General features: G+C 40.2%; 1 protein-coding gene across 1 annotated transcript in view; it reads right to left on the bottom strand.

Annotated features, from left to right (window-relative positions):
- Positions 1-11,380, bottom strand: part of LOC139728960 (uncharacterized) — a 31,797-nt gene extending 20,417 nt beyond the window's left edge. The window contains exon 1 of the mRNA XM_071639887.1: positions 11,287-11,380. Coding sequence (XP_071495988.1) covers positions 11,287-11,330 — 44 coding nt within the window. The 5' untranslated portion in view covers positions 11,331-11,380. The remainder of the gene's footprint in view (positions 1-11,286) is intronic.
- Positions 11,381-17,151: the final 5,771 nt, after the last annotated feature.

The following is a 17,151-nucleotide window of genomic DNA, read 5'->3' as shown; positions in this document are numbered from 1 at the left end:
CTTCCTCATTCATAAGTTTGAAATGGTACATTCATGCGAGAATGGAATTAGTATTTCAAAACGGAGGAAGCGTATAGAGTTGTAATGAGAAATACAATGCATGTATTGAATTGATCACCTGAAAAAAATGTGATTACGGCTAAGGATATAGTCATTATGGTGAATGGATTAACAAAATGACAATAAAACAGAACCGCCAAAAACAAACGTCAGCAGATCGGAAGTTATCGCACAACCACTGAAGGGAAATTGATGAGGTGGACACTCGTATTGTTTGGTATTTGGAATGAATGGTGAAATGACTGCGTGAACATTAAGAATAGAGTTGTTAAAAGCTTATTTTGCAGATGACAATCATTTGTGTGTGTGTGTGTGTGTGTGTGTGCGCGCGCGCGCGCGCTGGTGTGGGCCAGGTGAGGACGTCCCTTATCAACACGAACTATGGCGAAAAAAGTAAGGAAAAGAAAGAAGCACCAGGAAATCATTACAGGTTCGTCTTATATCAATTACTCGCTACATTCCGACTTTTTTTTCCCTCTCTCAACATGTTCACACAATCCTCCCATACCTGTCCCACAAAATACAAAAACAGACTGACATGATACACATCCACATGACAGCATCACCGTGTACATTCAAGCCTACTATTTGGAAATAGAACAAGAAAAAGTTTAATGCATTCAATTCACACAATAAATTGATAGCAGGTTCCCCAAGTTAATTAACGGTAGTACAATCAGTCAATGATCACCTGGTCTACATACGCAAATTCATAATAATCTTATAGAACATGAATTCCATGAATTGTTTCATCGGGCAAGGTTATGACATTATGAAGCTATGAAAACGATTGAAGTGCCTAGCGAATTTGGAAAAAAAGAAAGGCCATTTGAGAACTGGTTTACCAGGAGAGCAGTTGAAAACAGCCAAGCAGAAAGTGGCAATATAGACCTACTAACTTGTAAATACATACATTCACCTTTACATTCCGATGTGCACCTAGTTCATCCTCATGAATATTCATAACACAATATTCACGAAGACCCGTCCAGTTCTTCCAAATACCTTAATTACGAAGCAATTTCAAGACAAGGTCTGTGCAATGATCCTTTTCTGAACATGTTCAGATTGTAACTGTGAATTAAAATGAAATGTTATTGTGAACAACATTCTTTGCGAGATTTAAACTTGAATACTGAAAACCATGCCGAGATTTATTATTCAACGCTAAGATTATACCCCCAGCCTCGCCCCTCCTTCTGCAAATTCACACCCCGCCCTCAGCCGGGTCGACGGCGCCGACGCGACTTAAAGTTAGGCGACTTACCTGTTGCGCGGTCGCGTATAACCGCTTCGATGAGAACAGGTGTCCACGTTTCTTCCGGCGTAAGGCTGCTCAAGTTTAGAGCGACTCTTCTGCATATACATGTACTAGTAGTTGCTCAGTGTTTGAAAAATGAAATATTTCTCCACGGCGTCTGCTTCGTTTAAAAACAAAGCAACAACAACGATATATTGTAGCACTCTAATCAAGAGAATTTGTGTTCAGACGTCGTTAGGTCTAGCGCTTTCCGTGGCGCTCCAATTGGTTGTATAGATGCTCCACCTCGACCACAAGAGAGTATAACGTCATGCATTCCCCTCCATCAGTAATATATGGCACGGATACAAAAGAGGGTAGTCACATGGGTGCACTCGAGGAAGGAGAGGGAAAAGTACCAAGAAGGAAAAATCAATGCAGATTTTCATCCTCCCATGACCCACATACCTTCGAGCACCTGTTTGAATATCACAACGGGTTATACCGGCGGAATCATAAGAGTGGGCCAAAGGAATCCATCACTTAAAGGAGACCTCCAAAACGATCTTTATAAGACTTTTGAATCTGAACATCTATGAATTGGTTATAGTGGGTTCAGAGTTTCAGAATGTATAGAGTTTTGGATGAGGAATGCGACTGTTTTCAATATTCACAATAAATCACGACGACAAGGATGATTACATAGCAGTTTCACATAAGAATGCATGGTTTGGTGCTCAAGGGAGCAGAACAAAAGAAGATAGCATGCATAAATTGTGTACAGGTTATTAAGTTATAAGCAATCGGTATGGTAATGCTAGATTACTGAAATAGTATATTATATGAGTCCTTCCTATGTCATCATCATTGCTCAGTGTATTGGTTTTGGGATTTTAAAGAGTATTCGTTAATCTCATGGAACTCAATGAATTCCACAAATCTATACATGGCGTTATCGATTCATATAGTATACTATAAACATGACGTGAACTTTTGAAAATGGTCTGCAAATGCTACTTAAAAGGGAACCTTGCTCTCTTGTCCAGGGAGACAAAGAAATGATCCTCTCGCGTGATTACATCTTTCTCTATTCTTTAAAAAGAAATAGCATCATCCGATACTTTGATATTGTGGAAAACTATCTGACCCAAAACTGATGTGTTCTTCATTGAGGTGAATATCTTAATTACCCCATGTACATTTCTTGGCTACCTATTTTGAAACTGAACTTAGAGACTGCAAATTTAAGGATCTTGTCTCAAAGTAAGATTTGAAAAAAAAATGATAAACTGAAATGAGTATGATAAAGTAGTTAGTTGGCACCATAACATAATTAATAGCTGTTCTTAATTTGTCATGATGAAATATATCTTGCTACGTGTAAATTTTGAATATATAGGCCCTACGCTGAATTTTTTTTTATTTATTTGATTGGTGAGCGGAAGTTAAGCAGACGCCACAGAGATTTTTATGGAGCTTAATTGACAACAGAGAGAGAGAGAAAGACAGAAGGAAGGACAGAAAGACAGGGAGAGGGAGAGGGATAGAGCAGAAATGGAGGTAGAGAAGGAAAGAGGGAGAGCAAATAGTCACCGCTTGTACAAGCATTCTGATCGCTACATGTCACGCGACTTACTACGGGAGCAAGATACATTTTGTTTTGGGGCTCCATGTTAGCTACCTGATTTTTTTCTTCATGTTTTCTTTGTGTGTGTGTGTGTGTGTGTGTGTGTGTGTGTGTGTGTGTGTGTGTACAAACAGGAGAATGAAGAGAGAGAGAGAGAGAGGGGGGGGGGTGAGGAGAACAATTCGGAAGTTACAGCTTAACCTTTGAAACCTACGAATAAAAGCCGGAGTTCCAAGGTTTGATGTGTATCGTTCCTGTTATGCGTGTATGTGTGTGCGCCATTGTGTGTGTGTGTGTGTGTGTGTCTGTGTCTGTGTGTCTGTGCGTGGTTGTGTATAAATGTGTGTTTGACGGTATTTATGAATGGATGGTGCCTTTTGATGCTGTTTAATTTGGTTGAGTTGGCCAGGTGCGAAACTATCGACGTATTATAACATATAGTACCAAACAGTCTTAGATTTAAAGTGCCAGTTCTGATCTTATTAATTGTTTGCCACTCAGTTTAGGAGTAAAATCCTAACGCCACATGACGGAATTTTTATGATAATAACCCAGCCCCAGAAAGAGTTCGAGGATAGGGGTGACATATCCGATAGAGAGGGGAGAAGGCGTGACTGAATGGTAAAAAAAGATTATTTCAATTTTTTCTGTCGTTTAGTATCAATTAAAGATCGATCAGATTCAACTACAAGACATTTAGACAGATCAGCCACAAGGCAAAAACTTCCCAGGACTCCTATATCTGTAACTACGTTGTAGACTGCAATAATCTGCCGGGAGAAGTAGCGAATTCTCCATCTTTGGATTTATTCGAAAATAAAGTTTAAGCTTGATTAGTATACCATAGCATCGTTCTACTCCACACAATTTTTGAAAGCGTTCTCTAAGTTAGCAAGATGTGTCAGGATTCGACATATTGCTGACGGAATAATACAGATGCAGATACATATACACATTTCCGTGTCTGTAGATATTAATTCTCCTGTTCTGCTAAGTTTTGAAGTCTTACTCTACGCCAGGTGCTCCTTTAATTTCTTCAGTTTGTTCACATCACAATTCAATTAGAAGATAATCTTTACAAATATCATTGTCGATTTTGAAATTCATATCAAATCTTTAGTCTTTAGTGTGATCCCGAATCTTAACGTTGCTTAAGCTCAAGCTTCCGTTTAACACCAACACATTAAGTTTCACGTTGCAGTGACACACGAACACACATACACACACTCTCACACACACGCACACACACACACACACACACACGCCCAAACACCCACATTCAATATGCTAAATAGTGCTCACAAGGATATTGTCCATGCGTATTGGATAAGAACAGAATGTGATGATCAGAAGAACCAACATATTATCACGGGCATGTGATGTCAGGAGGATGCCTTTTCATTCTTTATAGCCATTAGATTCCATAAAACCCTTTCTCCCTTCGCGATAAAATCATCATGTTGATATTTTCTTTTCCATCACCAAAAAAGGCGCTCCTGAAGTTGTGATTCGTGAATTACGTTCCATTGATTTTGGTATGAAGATGCACTTATGAAAAGTTTTTGTAACGCCCAATGTTTTTTTTTCTCTTGTTCTCTCTCTTTTTCTATCTATTTGCTTCGCCCCAGGTCACAGCTCACTTGCAGTAAACTGATTAACTTCGGTCATATGAACCTCCTTGACAAATTAAAAGTCCGACAAGCGAAAGCGTTCCGAAGCCATATCCTTTAAAACAAACAAACAAACAAAAACCGAACAAATTCGATAATGAAATCGTGCACAGCATCTCTGCTTGACTACTCCAAACAGTGGTCGCATGATAAATACGTACGTCGGCGCCTTTTCAACTGCTGGCGAAAAAGTACATTGGCTTCTTTCCTCGCGCGAGTCCACACAAAAACCGCAGTACACAGGCAACGGGGACATCGGCTAGCGCTCTCCTTGCGGTGGTCATAATTCTGGCTCATGCACGAGAATGCGGCTATCTTCCGTAGATCATACGTGCGCTTTGCTGAAATGAAATTTTTTCTCTCCTCTTGTGGCTGTTCGCTATTGGCTAGGTCACTGTACTTTCTCCCAGTGTGGTTGATGAGGGTAGAGAATGCGGATGCGTAGCCATGGCAACGAAGATGGTTTATGACTTACGGATACAAGGATGACTTCGCTGAAGAGGGGCTAGACTTGTGTGTGTGTGTGTGTGTGTGTGAGTGTACTGCATCTCGATCTTGACCGTTTGTGTTATTCATAGACCCAAAGTGGTGTGCACGACAAAGTCTTCTCGTCTATGCAGATTTGTGCGCATGCGTCTTTCTTATAATTCAAGAAAATTGAGCTGATGTCCATATCGTGAGTAGAGCAACCGTTTGTGCTCTCTTACGGTCAACTTTCCTCCTGCCTATACAGTCAGTCTACCAGTGATTTCGTGCAGCAATTATAACATTGGTTCGTTTCTGCCCCTTTGTTCATTTATAACTCTTGACTTATTGTAAGAATAAACTGAAAGATACGAGGGACATCGCGAAGCAGAGAACTGTGATAAGTTAACACCTCGGACAACTGGTTAAACCAGTAAATCAACTCCTCACCCCCCCCCCCCCCCTCTCTCTCTCTCTCTCTCTCTCTCTATTTATCTCCTCTTCTCCCTCTCTCATCCTCTTTATGTCCCCTTGCTCACAAACTATTTTTGATTTCACTCTCTTTTTTAACATCTATTCCCGCGCTTTGCATTACATGTGGCATGACCTTTCTGGAATGGCTATAGTGCAGTGCCCTATATAACTTCGATGCGTGCTAACGATTTCTGGAGACCATGACTTTTTCTCGTGGCTGTGTCACCGTCTCCATGATTTCATCAGGCGTCAATGTTTTCTAAACGCGTGGAAACAAGTGGGTTTTTTTTTTCTCGCAAGGATTTCATTTGTGTGTTCATATAAGATATAGGGCCTAAATGATGTATACGATTTGAATCCTCGCTTGACCTCTTGTGGTGTCATTTCGTCATGATCTCTGCTACATTAGTTTCTGACTCAAACGATGGACTGGATGGGAACTGAAATTAGTCATCCAGATTGCTAGGACCAACGTAAGCCATAGTTCGGAGTTAGCACAATGGTACAAATTCTCTCTCTTTTCCCCCTTAGAATTGGTTAGGCACTAACATCAGCTAACAATATTTATGACATTCAGTAATCCTGTTCTAAGAAAACATGAACTTGCGTAGTCTATTTGTGACCAGGTTTATCGTTCCGTCAATTTTCACCTAGGGAAGCATCCATTTCAAGATTTTGCATCGGAATGTAGTACCAAACTTTTTTCTATTGATATTGCCAAATACCAGGCTTGCTGTCAGATGGATGTACGGGCAAGCACAATATCTTTGTGAATTTAAAAACAAACATGCCTGCTAAAACAAATGACCTTTTTCTGCACATGCGCAAAGTGGAACTTCGAACTGGCTTATTGAACCTTCACTTCTCATACCTACACTTTTGCATGCATAGCGGTGGTTCCTGCATAATTGTATGATCAAACCTTTCTCTAAATGTCTGTGAGACAAACAATCCATGTGAGGTCACGCATTACATGACCATTTGGATAGATATTGAAGTAACTCGGCTGTGCGAAAGCAAAATGCGGGAAAAAAAAGAATAAAAATGAAACCACAAACAATGGTTCAGAAGTTGATCATTCAACATTTTCAGTATAGTGCCTCGCAATCTACCAATCTATTTACTGGAGTTAGATTTGACGGTGCGTGCACACATCCGGTGAAAACAAAGTGTAGAGTGACCATTACATAGATATTCGCCATCCAGGCTGGTAAAATGACAGACCGTTTCCCTTGGGCGTACGTAATGCACCTTTTTGCGGACAGACCCAGAAAACCGCACTCCTCTTTGAGGAGAAACCAATGTATTATTGTGTCTAATTATCCAAGGTCATCAAACTACAATGTCACCAGCCACAATATATGCCTCCGAGTGCTATGGTATCTCCGATCAGGAAGAAAATGATCGTCACTGTTCGTAACCGAGAACTTCAACAATAAACATCAAACAATTAGTGTCACAATATATCACAGTTACTCATATCACACTTAAGGTATGATTCAGATTTTCTCTGACGAACTTACCTTGCACGTAAATTTTCTTCCTTCGCGCAAAAAAAGGAGAGACTTGTAGAATACACAGTCGTCAGTGTGTTGTCTGTTTTTGGCAATAACAACAACCTCAGAGCGTACTCGTAAACAAGTTTGACTTGACACGCGAGTGAATCGCGAGGAGTTCGTCACCGCGCCAAACACTATGAAATTTATTAGTCTGAATTGTCACGCGCTCACACACCTTGAAAACAAGGGGGCGCTAGCGTGACGGACGATCACAAAACGCGAAGTCGCGCGTGACCATCTGTACAAACACAATGCTGTGTTGTGTTGGATTATTGTGGAGCCATCGTCGTCAGCAAAATAACAATTACCAGGAATATGCATGGTAAGAGCGCTAAATAATTATCAGTCACCATTATAATTAGCATTAGATACATACTCCTGTGAAGGTTTGGCGGTTATATACTACCACTTTTTGGTATAGCCCCAAGTCGAGAAACGAAGGTATTACACCTTATTGTTTTGACTGTCTCTGCGTGTAAGGTAAATCAACAAATTGTGAATGTGTGAACCCGGTGGTCAACAAGACGATTCTGACCGTCGCGACGGTCAGAATCCTAACGACGCGTCGTTACTGTGTCTTAACGCTCAGTAGGCATGACACATAAAACAATGGTTATTCCTCTGACAGATCTGACTATGTAAATAATGTGTCCACATTAGGGGTAAAAATAGCTCAGAAAGATGCAAGTTATCAGAATGGAGTCCGATAGAAACAAACTCTGACGCCTGTAGTTGTCATTGTGATAATTCATGGGGGAAAAATGATATTATGTGCAACTCGAATATCCTGTGGAAATTTGACATTAAATATAAGAGATCTTTCAGAGCCACGTGGCATTTCACACTAAATGTATTGCATGCGTCATCGTTGCAGGCATTTCATGATTAGTCAAGATAATAAAACAGGTTCATGTTTCCCAGATTATAGACTAAACATGGCTAGCTATCTTGTTTCATTTGAATTGAAACACCTTTTCGATCGTCATATGAAAAAATGATTGATTATTAATATTCTAATCAATTTATGAAGAAACAATATCAGTTATTCCCATCTTGATGTTTTTCGAGTAGCTATTCCTCCAAGTAACGTCACCCTTGAGGTATGACATAGGAAAATTGAAGTTCCTTGAAGCAGAATACCACCCCCCCCCCTCCAAAAAAAAAATCGTGACATTTTGTTAAAGCTCTGATCTACATCGATTTTAATTGATATATATATATATATATATATATATATATAGATACGGACTATATGCTCTCATACCTAACACAACTCGAAGAGAATAGTGACTATTTTCTTCCTATATGGTAAAAATGGAAAACAGAGACACCTCGTCAAGCAATGCCACATCTTTGTACTCGAGACATCTCTTTTATGTTTCTCACATGAAACTATGTTTTATAACGCGGTGACATTCACATTTACCGCAAGTTTTCTGATATCTATCGGATATAGCTAAGCTCTTCACGACGTGCCGATTTTGTTTCAGTGCTTTTAAACACAGTATGGTTGACTTGATTATTGATTGACTGATAAATTATTCAGGATGAACATACGAACTGATCCATCTTATGGGCACTCAATAACTATACTTGCGGCGTTCCAAGACGCAATACTTGGGATGCGGTGTCCAACGATTTTGCTTTCAACAGCGCCCCCAATTATCATTAGGCTTCAGTAATACAAGCTCTAGTTGGAAGAGCGACAGCAGTGTTGTGTACTTGTGTTTGCATCGCAAAATGAAGTGTCATTCAAGGTAAAATAAGGGTCTCGTCACTCATACGTGTATGGATCGTACCGAATCGTTAAAAGGATTTCTGCACGGGCAAATCTCAGAGTATAAACAAACACGCATCCAGTGCCCCACGAAATATCTATTGTAGTAGAAGTTCGTCACACAGCCAACCTGCTGCCTACAGGCTTTTGAACTGCTTTGACGCATGTTACAGTATGTGTTGGTGAATGGACCGACCGAACGGAAAACATGCTCGCAACACATTCTCTGAATGTAAGGTGATCGGAAGAAGAGAGACAGAACGAGAGAAAGAGGGGGAGAGAGAGAAAGGGGGGGGGAAGGCGAACTCCGTAACGATTAAAAAAAGCGAAAAAAAAGATCGTCAACAACGCGAAACATCCAGCTTATACCTTGCGGAGCCCAAGACCGGCTTGAGAATAATAAATGAACAGAGAGAGGGGGAGGGGGTGGAGAGAGAGAAGGGGGAGGAAAGTAAGAAGGAGAAGGCGTCGGGGGGGGGGAAGAGAAGGGGTGAGAGGGAGAGGGAGGGAGAGAGAGAAGGAGAGACTGTCTTAAATTTCCGGAAACAACTTCTCATTCTCTTTCAAGTGCTTGCTCTAATCCTGTGTAATCATAAATCATTTTCAACTCTAAATCGGATTAACTTGACCCAAAAATCCTTGGCCTACAGTCGCTTGTGAAATGGAGACAGGCGGGAGCGAAGAAACCCAGGGTTAACAGCAAGAAAGTGCAAACTGGGAAGGAGGAGGGGTGAAAATAAATTTTGGCAGAAAAAAAGGGGTATACGGTATAAGGCGAGACCAAGGATGCCGTGGTGTATACCGACCACACAAATGAAAACTGTTCTTGTAGGAGGTAAAGCCTTTTGCCTTAATTATTGCCAAGGGGAGCGTCCTATAGCATTGGGGAAAGTTGTCTTTGGTCGGATTCGGCAGTTACATTAATTCATTTCGTTACGGCTGTGATGTGATAACAATTTCACGTGCTTACAAGATGGAACATCTTTACACAGTCGGAAGCATTATACACACAATATCTGTATCGACAGTGTACGGTGGTGCTACCAGCACCAACAAGGAGTAGAGGGTGCCATTAATCATTTCACGTTTGACATACAAAGAGAGGAGATGTCAGCGTACAGCCTTAGCGAAGAAATTGACAATTTTCAATTTTACCATGATGGTGTTTTCAGTTGTTGTTGTTGTTGTTGTTGCGGGGTGTTTTTTTTTTTTGGGGGGGGGGGTGGGGGATTCGACGCTTTTCCGATATCAGTGGTGGTCGACAAGGCCAATCGGAATAAGGGTCGTGCAGAATTCATGCAGGCATCCAAGAAAAACTCAATAACAACAACGAAAGTCCTTTCAGTGAATTGTCGAACAGGTGTGTTGAACCATTTACTTCTGCTTGATTACAAGTACTGGAGACTAGAAGAACGACTGAAAGTCAGGAATTTAAGCCGCGCAGTAAACTTGTCTTTTCAACCTCCGGTGACCTAGAAGTCATTGCAGGGCGAGCGGCTAGAGATGAAAGGGCGAAATAACTATACCACGCATCCCATAAGACAATGCTGATATGCTCCAGTTAAGGGGCACTTAATTTCAAGTAACCTGTGACCAATCGAATCAATAAAACTGTACCGGCCTGGACAAAAAAAATACAGAAAACTAATACTTCGGCAAAGCATGGAAGTTCAGAGTTGAAGAGAGTAATGGAAATTTGTAACGCAAGCCAATTGGTTGTTACAAGCATTGAGTTGACCCAATCTCGAAGTGAACTTTGCGATAACTCCACGTGGTAGAATCATTATGATTATGCCACCTACCCCCACCTCAATATTTATTCTATCATTTTTTTTTAAGGAAAAACAGACTTGAAAGACCTGTCTGAGCTGGAACATTCCATATATCCGTAAATAATGACATAGCAAATGATATAACACAGATTAAGGATCAAATCTAAGTTACGACGTACCACGTGTAGTCTTAGCATGAAGTAGCTCCATGGTCTTAGTTAATCCATGGGGCACGATTAAATCTACTAAACACCATTACTTCATCGGTTAACGTCTCTACACACCAGATTCTCTCGTCGTACTATTACTCCGTTTATTTTGTCTCAGACTATATACACAACAATGAGTGTGTGTGTGTGTGGGGGGGACACTAAAACTTTGCAGTCATTGTAGATACCTTCTTAGCTACATTATTATCGCTGATTCTGACGCATTATTGTCTGAGAAAATTCGTTCCGCTTGTGTAGTGGGAAGGGAATTCCCCTTTTTTTTTAATCTATTCATCTGTTTTTTTGTTTACAAGATAGGAGCTACAACGGTGCGGGCTAAACCACCCCAAAATTTGATAAATCAACACCATGCTTCCTAACATCTTTCTATTAGGAAGGTGATGAGCAAAAAAAAAAAAATAATGTTCTTTACCTGTTTAAGATGATTTGGAATCCACTTGTGAAAAAAAGCCTCATATCAACGGGCCAGCCGCTATGCACTAATTCCTCAGGTCGGTAGAACTTGTCCAAAGTAGAAAGACGCACCGGTCTGGGATGAATATTGTTTTAGGATCTTCAGTGAGCGGTGTCTCGTGGGGAACTATATCTCGCTCCTTTTGCGGATAAGAAGGATTTGATGTTCTTCTTTTCTCTCTGAAGAATGTTCCAAAAGTTTTGAGCAAAAAATTTTGTGAAGTGGGGCTGCACCGTCGAAATGATCACAATCAACCGTTTTTACCACTGGATCGAGGTTACTGACTTTTAATTGTCGATTGAAGACTGGAGATTGCTCAAGTGGTATCGCATTCAACTATGTGTCTGCCTATCACGTTGGCCGCGATGTTTAACTCAACACGTTTGGTATCTCTCAGCAGAGACAGCTGAAGAAAGCTCCACTTATCCAGTTATGTGTAACAATGCAGCTGCTGCTGTATATTATGACAGTTCGCCTGTTGAATCTCATTCAGCGCCTGTGTTCCCGCCAGAATAAAACACGATTCACACTTGCAGGTATAAATAGGGCAAGAGGCACGTGTAGCATCTAGCGGAGATGTAGCAGCATTTCTTGACGAAGTGGAGTTGACTCGAGGATGATGCCTTCTCTATCCCGATCAAAACATGCGTTCAGAGGCAAATATGGTGTCATCAAAAAGCTCTGTCATTGAAGTGTCGGTGTCAGTCGGGTTTATGCAGAGGGGTGAAGGCAGAGTGATAAGACCGACAGGAGTCGGAATTGCTAAACTTGGCGTCAAATCGGAGTATGATAATACAAGCCACCTCCTCTCTCGAGATCGCCTTATAGAATCAGCACACTAAGTGTAGGAGCGATGATTTGGGGACGACTGAACTGACGACGATTTCGCAGCAGAATGAGCTCTTTCCAGTCGCACACCTGAACTGAAAAGTATTCAGCGAAAAGGGGGGAAACCAGATGGGTATACCCGTTTACCGGAAACGGCTGTATTTACGGCCTGTTGGGGAACCAATAATGCGTGGCGGCCGCTTATTTCCACCTTGGTAAGCGGCGCACAATAGTTAACAATTACACCGTGCCGGTAGGGTGAAGAGAGAAAAACAAGGCCTTCTTACTGGTCTACTGTGTGCGAAGTCACGGACCAATCAAAACGCAGATCGGCGCTTCCGTAAACTGATAAAGTTTGTCCGCTCCCCCACTCGGTGGAGAAGAACTGGCATCCCCACGCGTGTTCTCCTTCGGAAACTGGCGGACTTCTCCCGGCAAGCAGAGCGGTAGCGTCCGCCGCTCTCTCTCTCTCCCTCTCTCTCGCCACTCCTATCAGCCGCGCTCAGTGAATCAATACGTTTCCACGACACATCCCTCTTGAGAGCATCTAAGGTCCGTCCCTTAAGGTCCTTTAAGACTTAGCAGTCTGATCGTTTCATTCACAAGCATCATAGCAACAGTCCTGTTTAACTGTTAAATACTAGTGGATCTTGGCTGTTTGATATCAACTTGCATTCATCGAGACAACCTTACATGTACATGCAGTCCTTCTATGCAGCACAATCGGAGTGACACCTCATAACTATATTGAGGGGGATAGAGTACTATGGTAGTGAGTCACACGAAGCCCTGTCTTCTTTTAACCCATCGAGGACGAGCTGATTTTACTATAACATGCATTTCCCATAGACACCTCCCCAAGTATACTCAGAACTCGTCTTCAATGGGTTAACCTGCTTCACTCACGAAGTCTCCAGTGGGGAAGTAACAATGATGTTTTTTTTTTTTCTCTACTCCAAAACAGCCCGTAGTTTTTTAGTCATCATGGTCATGAAGCGAGAATAACGAGGGCCAGGCGGAACCGTGCGCGCAAGAGCGCGTGAAATGAGCCCGAAAGAAAAAAGCGTGCCTGAAAAATATTGTGAAAGATTTTTTTTCTCCCCCCCCCCCCTCTCTCTCTCTCTCCCTTATTCTCTCTTCCCTGGAAAAGTTGGCACCTTAAGGAGCTGACAGGAAGACAACTTAGTCCTCTCAGCCATGATACAGTAGGGCAAGTCTAAATCACGAGTGCTGATGTCAATGACCTCAAGTACACCCGCTACCTGAGCAGATTTGATTTGAAATGATGTAAACAGAAAATGAAGATGTTTTTAGAAAATAACGGTATTTGAAATGAACAAACAAACCAAAGCAAACCCGAAACCCTGGAATGTAGAGTGTGTTGTTCCAGCAGAACTGGAATTCATTAAACATGAGATACAGGCAGCGAGAATTATTTCTTTCTAGCGTCCTGCTAGCGTCCACATTACATGGATAGTCAAAAGACGTCAGATAAGCACAGGTTTCAATTTCAGTTTAGGTTCAGTTTGTTTTATTTCTCCACTTGTACAAATGAAATCATTACGACAAAATCACCAATTTCACATGAAGTTTATATTAACAAGAGTATTATGAAAAATTGATATGATTACATATATAATTCAACTCTAGTAGAGTCATTTCCAGTTTCGGGTCTTGCTCTCTCTCCCGATTTCTCATTTCAATTTGTTCAAACTCAGAGAGATTTCTCCAAAATTCAGTTCAATCCAATTAGATTTTAACGAGAGATCAGTATGCTACGAGTTGATGTAATCGAAACACATTACATCTATGCTAAGTTATGTAATACCGGTTCGACTTCATGGGTCATCTTTCCAAGCACATTTTGTCTTTATCCTTCGCAATGAAAAAAAAAGGGGGGTCCTACAGCTTCTAATATATAGGTTTCGCTGTGTTAACGTGATTGGTGTATGTCATAAGCCAGAAATGCCTCTTCAAAGTTATTTTTTAAGCCTTTGCTTCAGTTCAGAAATTCACACCGTCAGAGATGATTCATCGTGGGTTGGGCCGAGTAAAAACGTCAACTGTGTCTTTACTGGCAGCGTAAAAAAGCAGCAAAGACGTTTTTAAAAACCATATCTTGAAGAAAGTGCTCGATGCTCTCTCCCTTTAGTTCTGAACGTTCTTCACATACACAGCATATCACGCGTATTACTAAGTGGAGGTATTGATATACATCGAACAGAAAATCACTGTCTTCGGAACAATCGAATGAAGATGAGGTTGTGGTTTGGTCATATCAGACATCCTGGTGTATATCTGCAGCGTTATTTGGTTGTTTTTTTGTTATCATATCGGCTGGATTTTCTTTTCATCATAAGTCAGTCAATTACACCTCTCTGCTCTAAGATTGCTTCTCAAGTACGTATAGATCTATGTTTTGACTATACCATATCGTCGGGAGTGCTCATGAGCCAATATCAAGTGAACAAAACTGAGATTAAGATTTACACTCTGACCTACGAGCTAAAGGACTTGACTGGCGCACTTAAAGCAGCTTCAAGAATTTGGGTCAACCGTGATTAGCTCTGTCCAAGTTTATATCAATCTTTGCTATAATGTAGCAGTAGTGCAATTTTTGATATCAAATACATGTAGAAGGGAAAACCCATACAATAAAAAGGAATTGTTGTTATCCCGATTGATACACTACCGGTGACTACAGTACCTATACCAGTAAGCAATGCAACCATGTAGATAACGTTCGATTCTTTCCTAGCGCCTTACGATTATCCTGATAATCAAATCGACATTATCGACCAAAAGCATCCGAGAAAATCATCATGCATTTAATTGCATTGCAGAATGACATTTTGTAAATGACAACGTAAGTCGCAATGACAAAGAGATAGATCCTCTCACAATGATCAATTCCTATCAGTTCAATTCAATTCCGTTCAATTCAATTCAATTCAATTCAATTCAATTCATGTACCTTTCTTTTATTTGTTTGTGGCATTTGTCAAAATAGTTTCAAATAAGACTTACGACGCCTATTTATTGTACAAGTTTACCATGACAATGTTATCAGTATTAATGACATAACATTATTCTTAAAACTTCTTTTTTTTTCAAATTCCAGGGAAAAACTATACAACCCAAGCTAGGCACATATGTAGGCCTACGTACACACACACACACACACACACACACACACACACACACACACACACACACACACACACGCACACACACACACAATGAAGTACACACACTCAAGAAATAGTACATAATAATCATGATAATATCTCCTATTTCTTTTTCCCTTTTAACGTATAAATTGTAAACGTATATGCATGTTGACAGACTTTAAAAACCGCAATATTCGTTTTAATAAACTTAATATTAGAATTGATCAAGGAACATAACAGAATATGTATCCCATATTATGATAAAAACACTTATTCAGGTGATTACCTATTATGCATTTTCATGTGTTCACTTATATACCTGCTATGATACATTCGAAGTAAATCTACAAAGCCGTTGACTCATCGGTAACAATTTTGCGACAATAATGTAACTGAATGTTAAAGATAAGAAAAGAAACCTACACATGTCTATCACATGCCAGAGGTGTAATCAAATCAAGGAAGTTTACCATTATAGGCGAGCTAATATAGTACCTCCTTAATCGAATCACATCTCAGAAATGGCAGGATTAAAAACAGAAATGTGCTAAGCAGAAGCATGCGGCTTGTGGAAGAATGTAATGCCTACGTCAAATATACTCAGTAGGGGGTAAGACTAGTTCGCCGTAGAATTCCTGATGGTTATCGCTTCGCTTGAAATGTAAACCCGGCGACGCACGGTGTCCCTATATTTGCGGGTCGCGTGTCTTTTCAGTCGCCGATAATATCAATCGTTGAAATACTTCCGTTAGGAGCGCCTGGTATAATTCCTGAGACTATGTAACCCTTGATCTATTTTGTTCACCATCAGACAGGTCTTCTGGTACATCACCTCACTGCTTAGAACACTCTACGGGAACACCCACTTGCCCTGTAACACATAACTGATATAATTATATACGTATATATTCGATTCTCAACGGAGACCAATTTTTCAACTCGTGCTCTTATTTCAAAAGAAAAAAAGAAGAGTAACAGTAAGAGGAATAATAATTCCAAGCTATATGCACCATACTCTCTTTCTTCATATCTGACATAATATGTATGTTTGAATATGTATATATATATATATATATATATATATATATATATATGATTATATATATAGTTATACATAATAGTGACAAATGAAGACAAGGGATGTCACAGGATTCCAGCTGGATATGGGAGCTATCGACGGTCTTCTTCAGCTTTATTGTGTGTACACAAACACGGGTGGAATAGAAGGTTTGAGCATAAAATGAAATAAGCCATATGAAATAAATGGACATAATGAATTGAACATTATTTCGACATAACAGCTCCAGGACATATATGGCAGCATATCTAGCAATACAAAATAGAAATCAATGAAAGAAAATTACTGTTAAGTAGACATGAATATAATTGGTATAGTAGTATACGGATATGTATGATTTTATATGATAATTATGTGCACTGTAAAAAATGCGACATGCGACATGTTTATGAACTAAACACAGTGTTAAAAATCTAAACACTTTGTTTAACATCTAAACACTCGGTGTGTATAGCACGTGTAAAGTATTGAGAGTTAAAGTGTTTAGCTTGGAGTGTTTAGTTGGAGTGTTTATTCTGGTCACGCTATCTTAATCTCAATATGTCCATATATATATGGAGAAGTGTTGGAAATGGTGTGTAAATTGCAATTTCTAGTTTCCTTTTATCACAAGAAAGTGGAAACTGTTACGACATTAAGATGCACTATGAAATAATTCATGTTTTAGGCCTTTCCTGGAAATGCCTAATCAATAAGGAAAAAGGATAACCTAAAAATATGTAATACAACTGTAATAAATTTATATTT

This window comes from Diadema antillarum, unplaced genomic scaffold (genome assembly GCF_040938485.1).
Source record: "Diadema antillarum isolate AM-2024a unplaced genomic scaffold, OU_Dant_1.0 seq00000207_RagTag, whole genome shotgun sequence".
Lineage (NCBI taxonomy): Eukaryota > Metazoa > Echinodermata > Echinoidea > Diadematoida > Diadematidae > Diadema > Diadema antillarum.
Note: the sequence above shows the minus strand (reverse complement) of the source record. Positions and strands in the feature narration are given on the sequence as shown.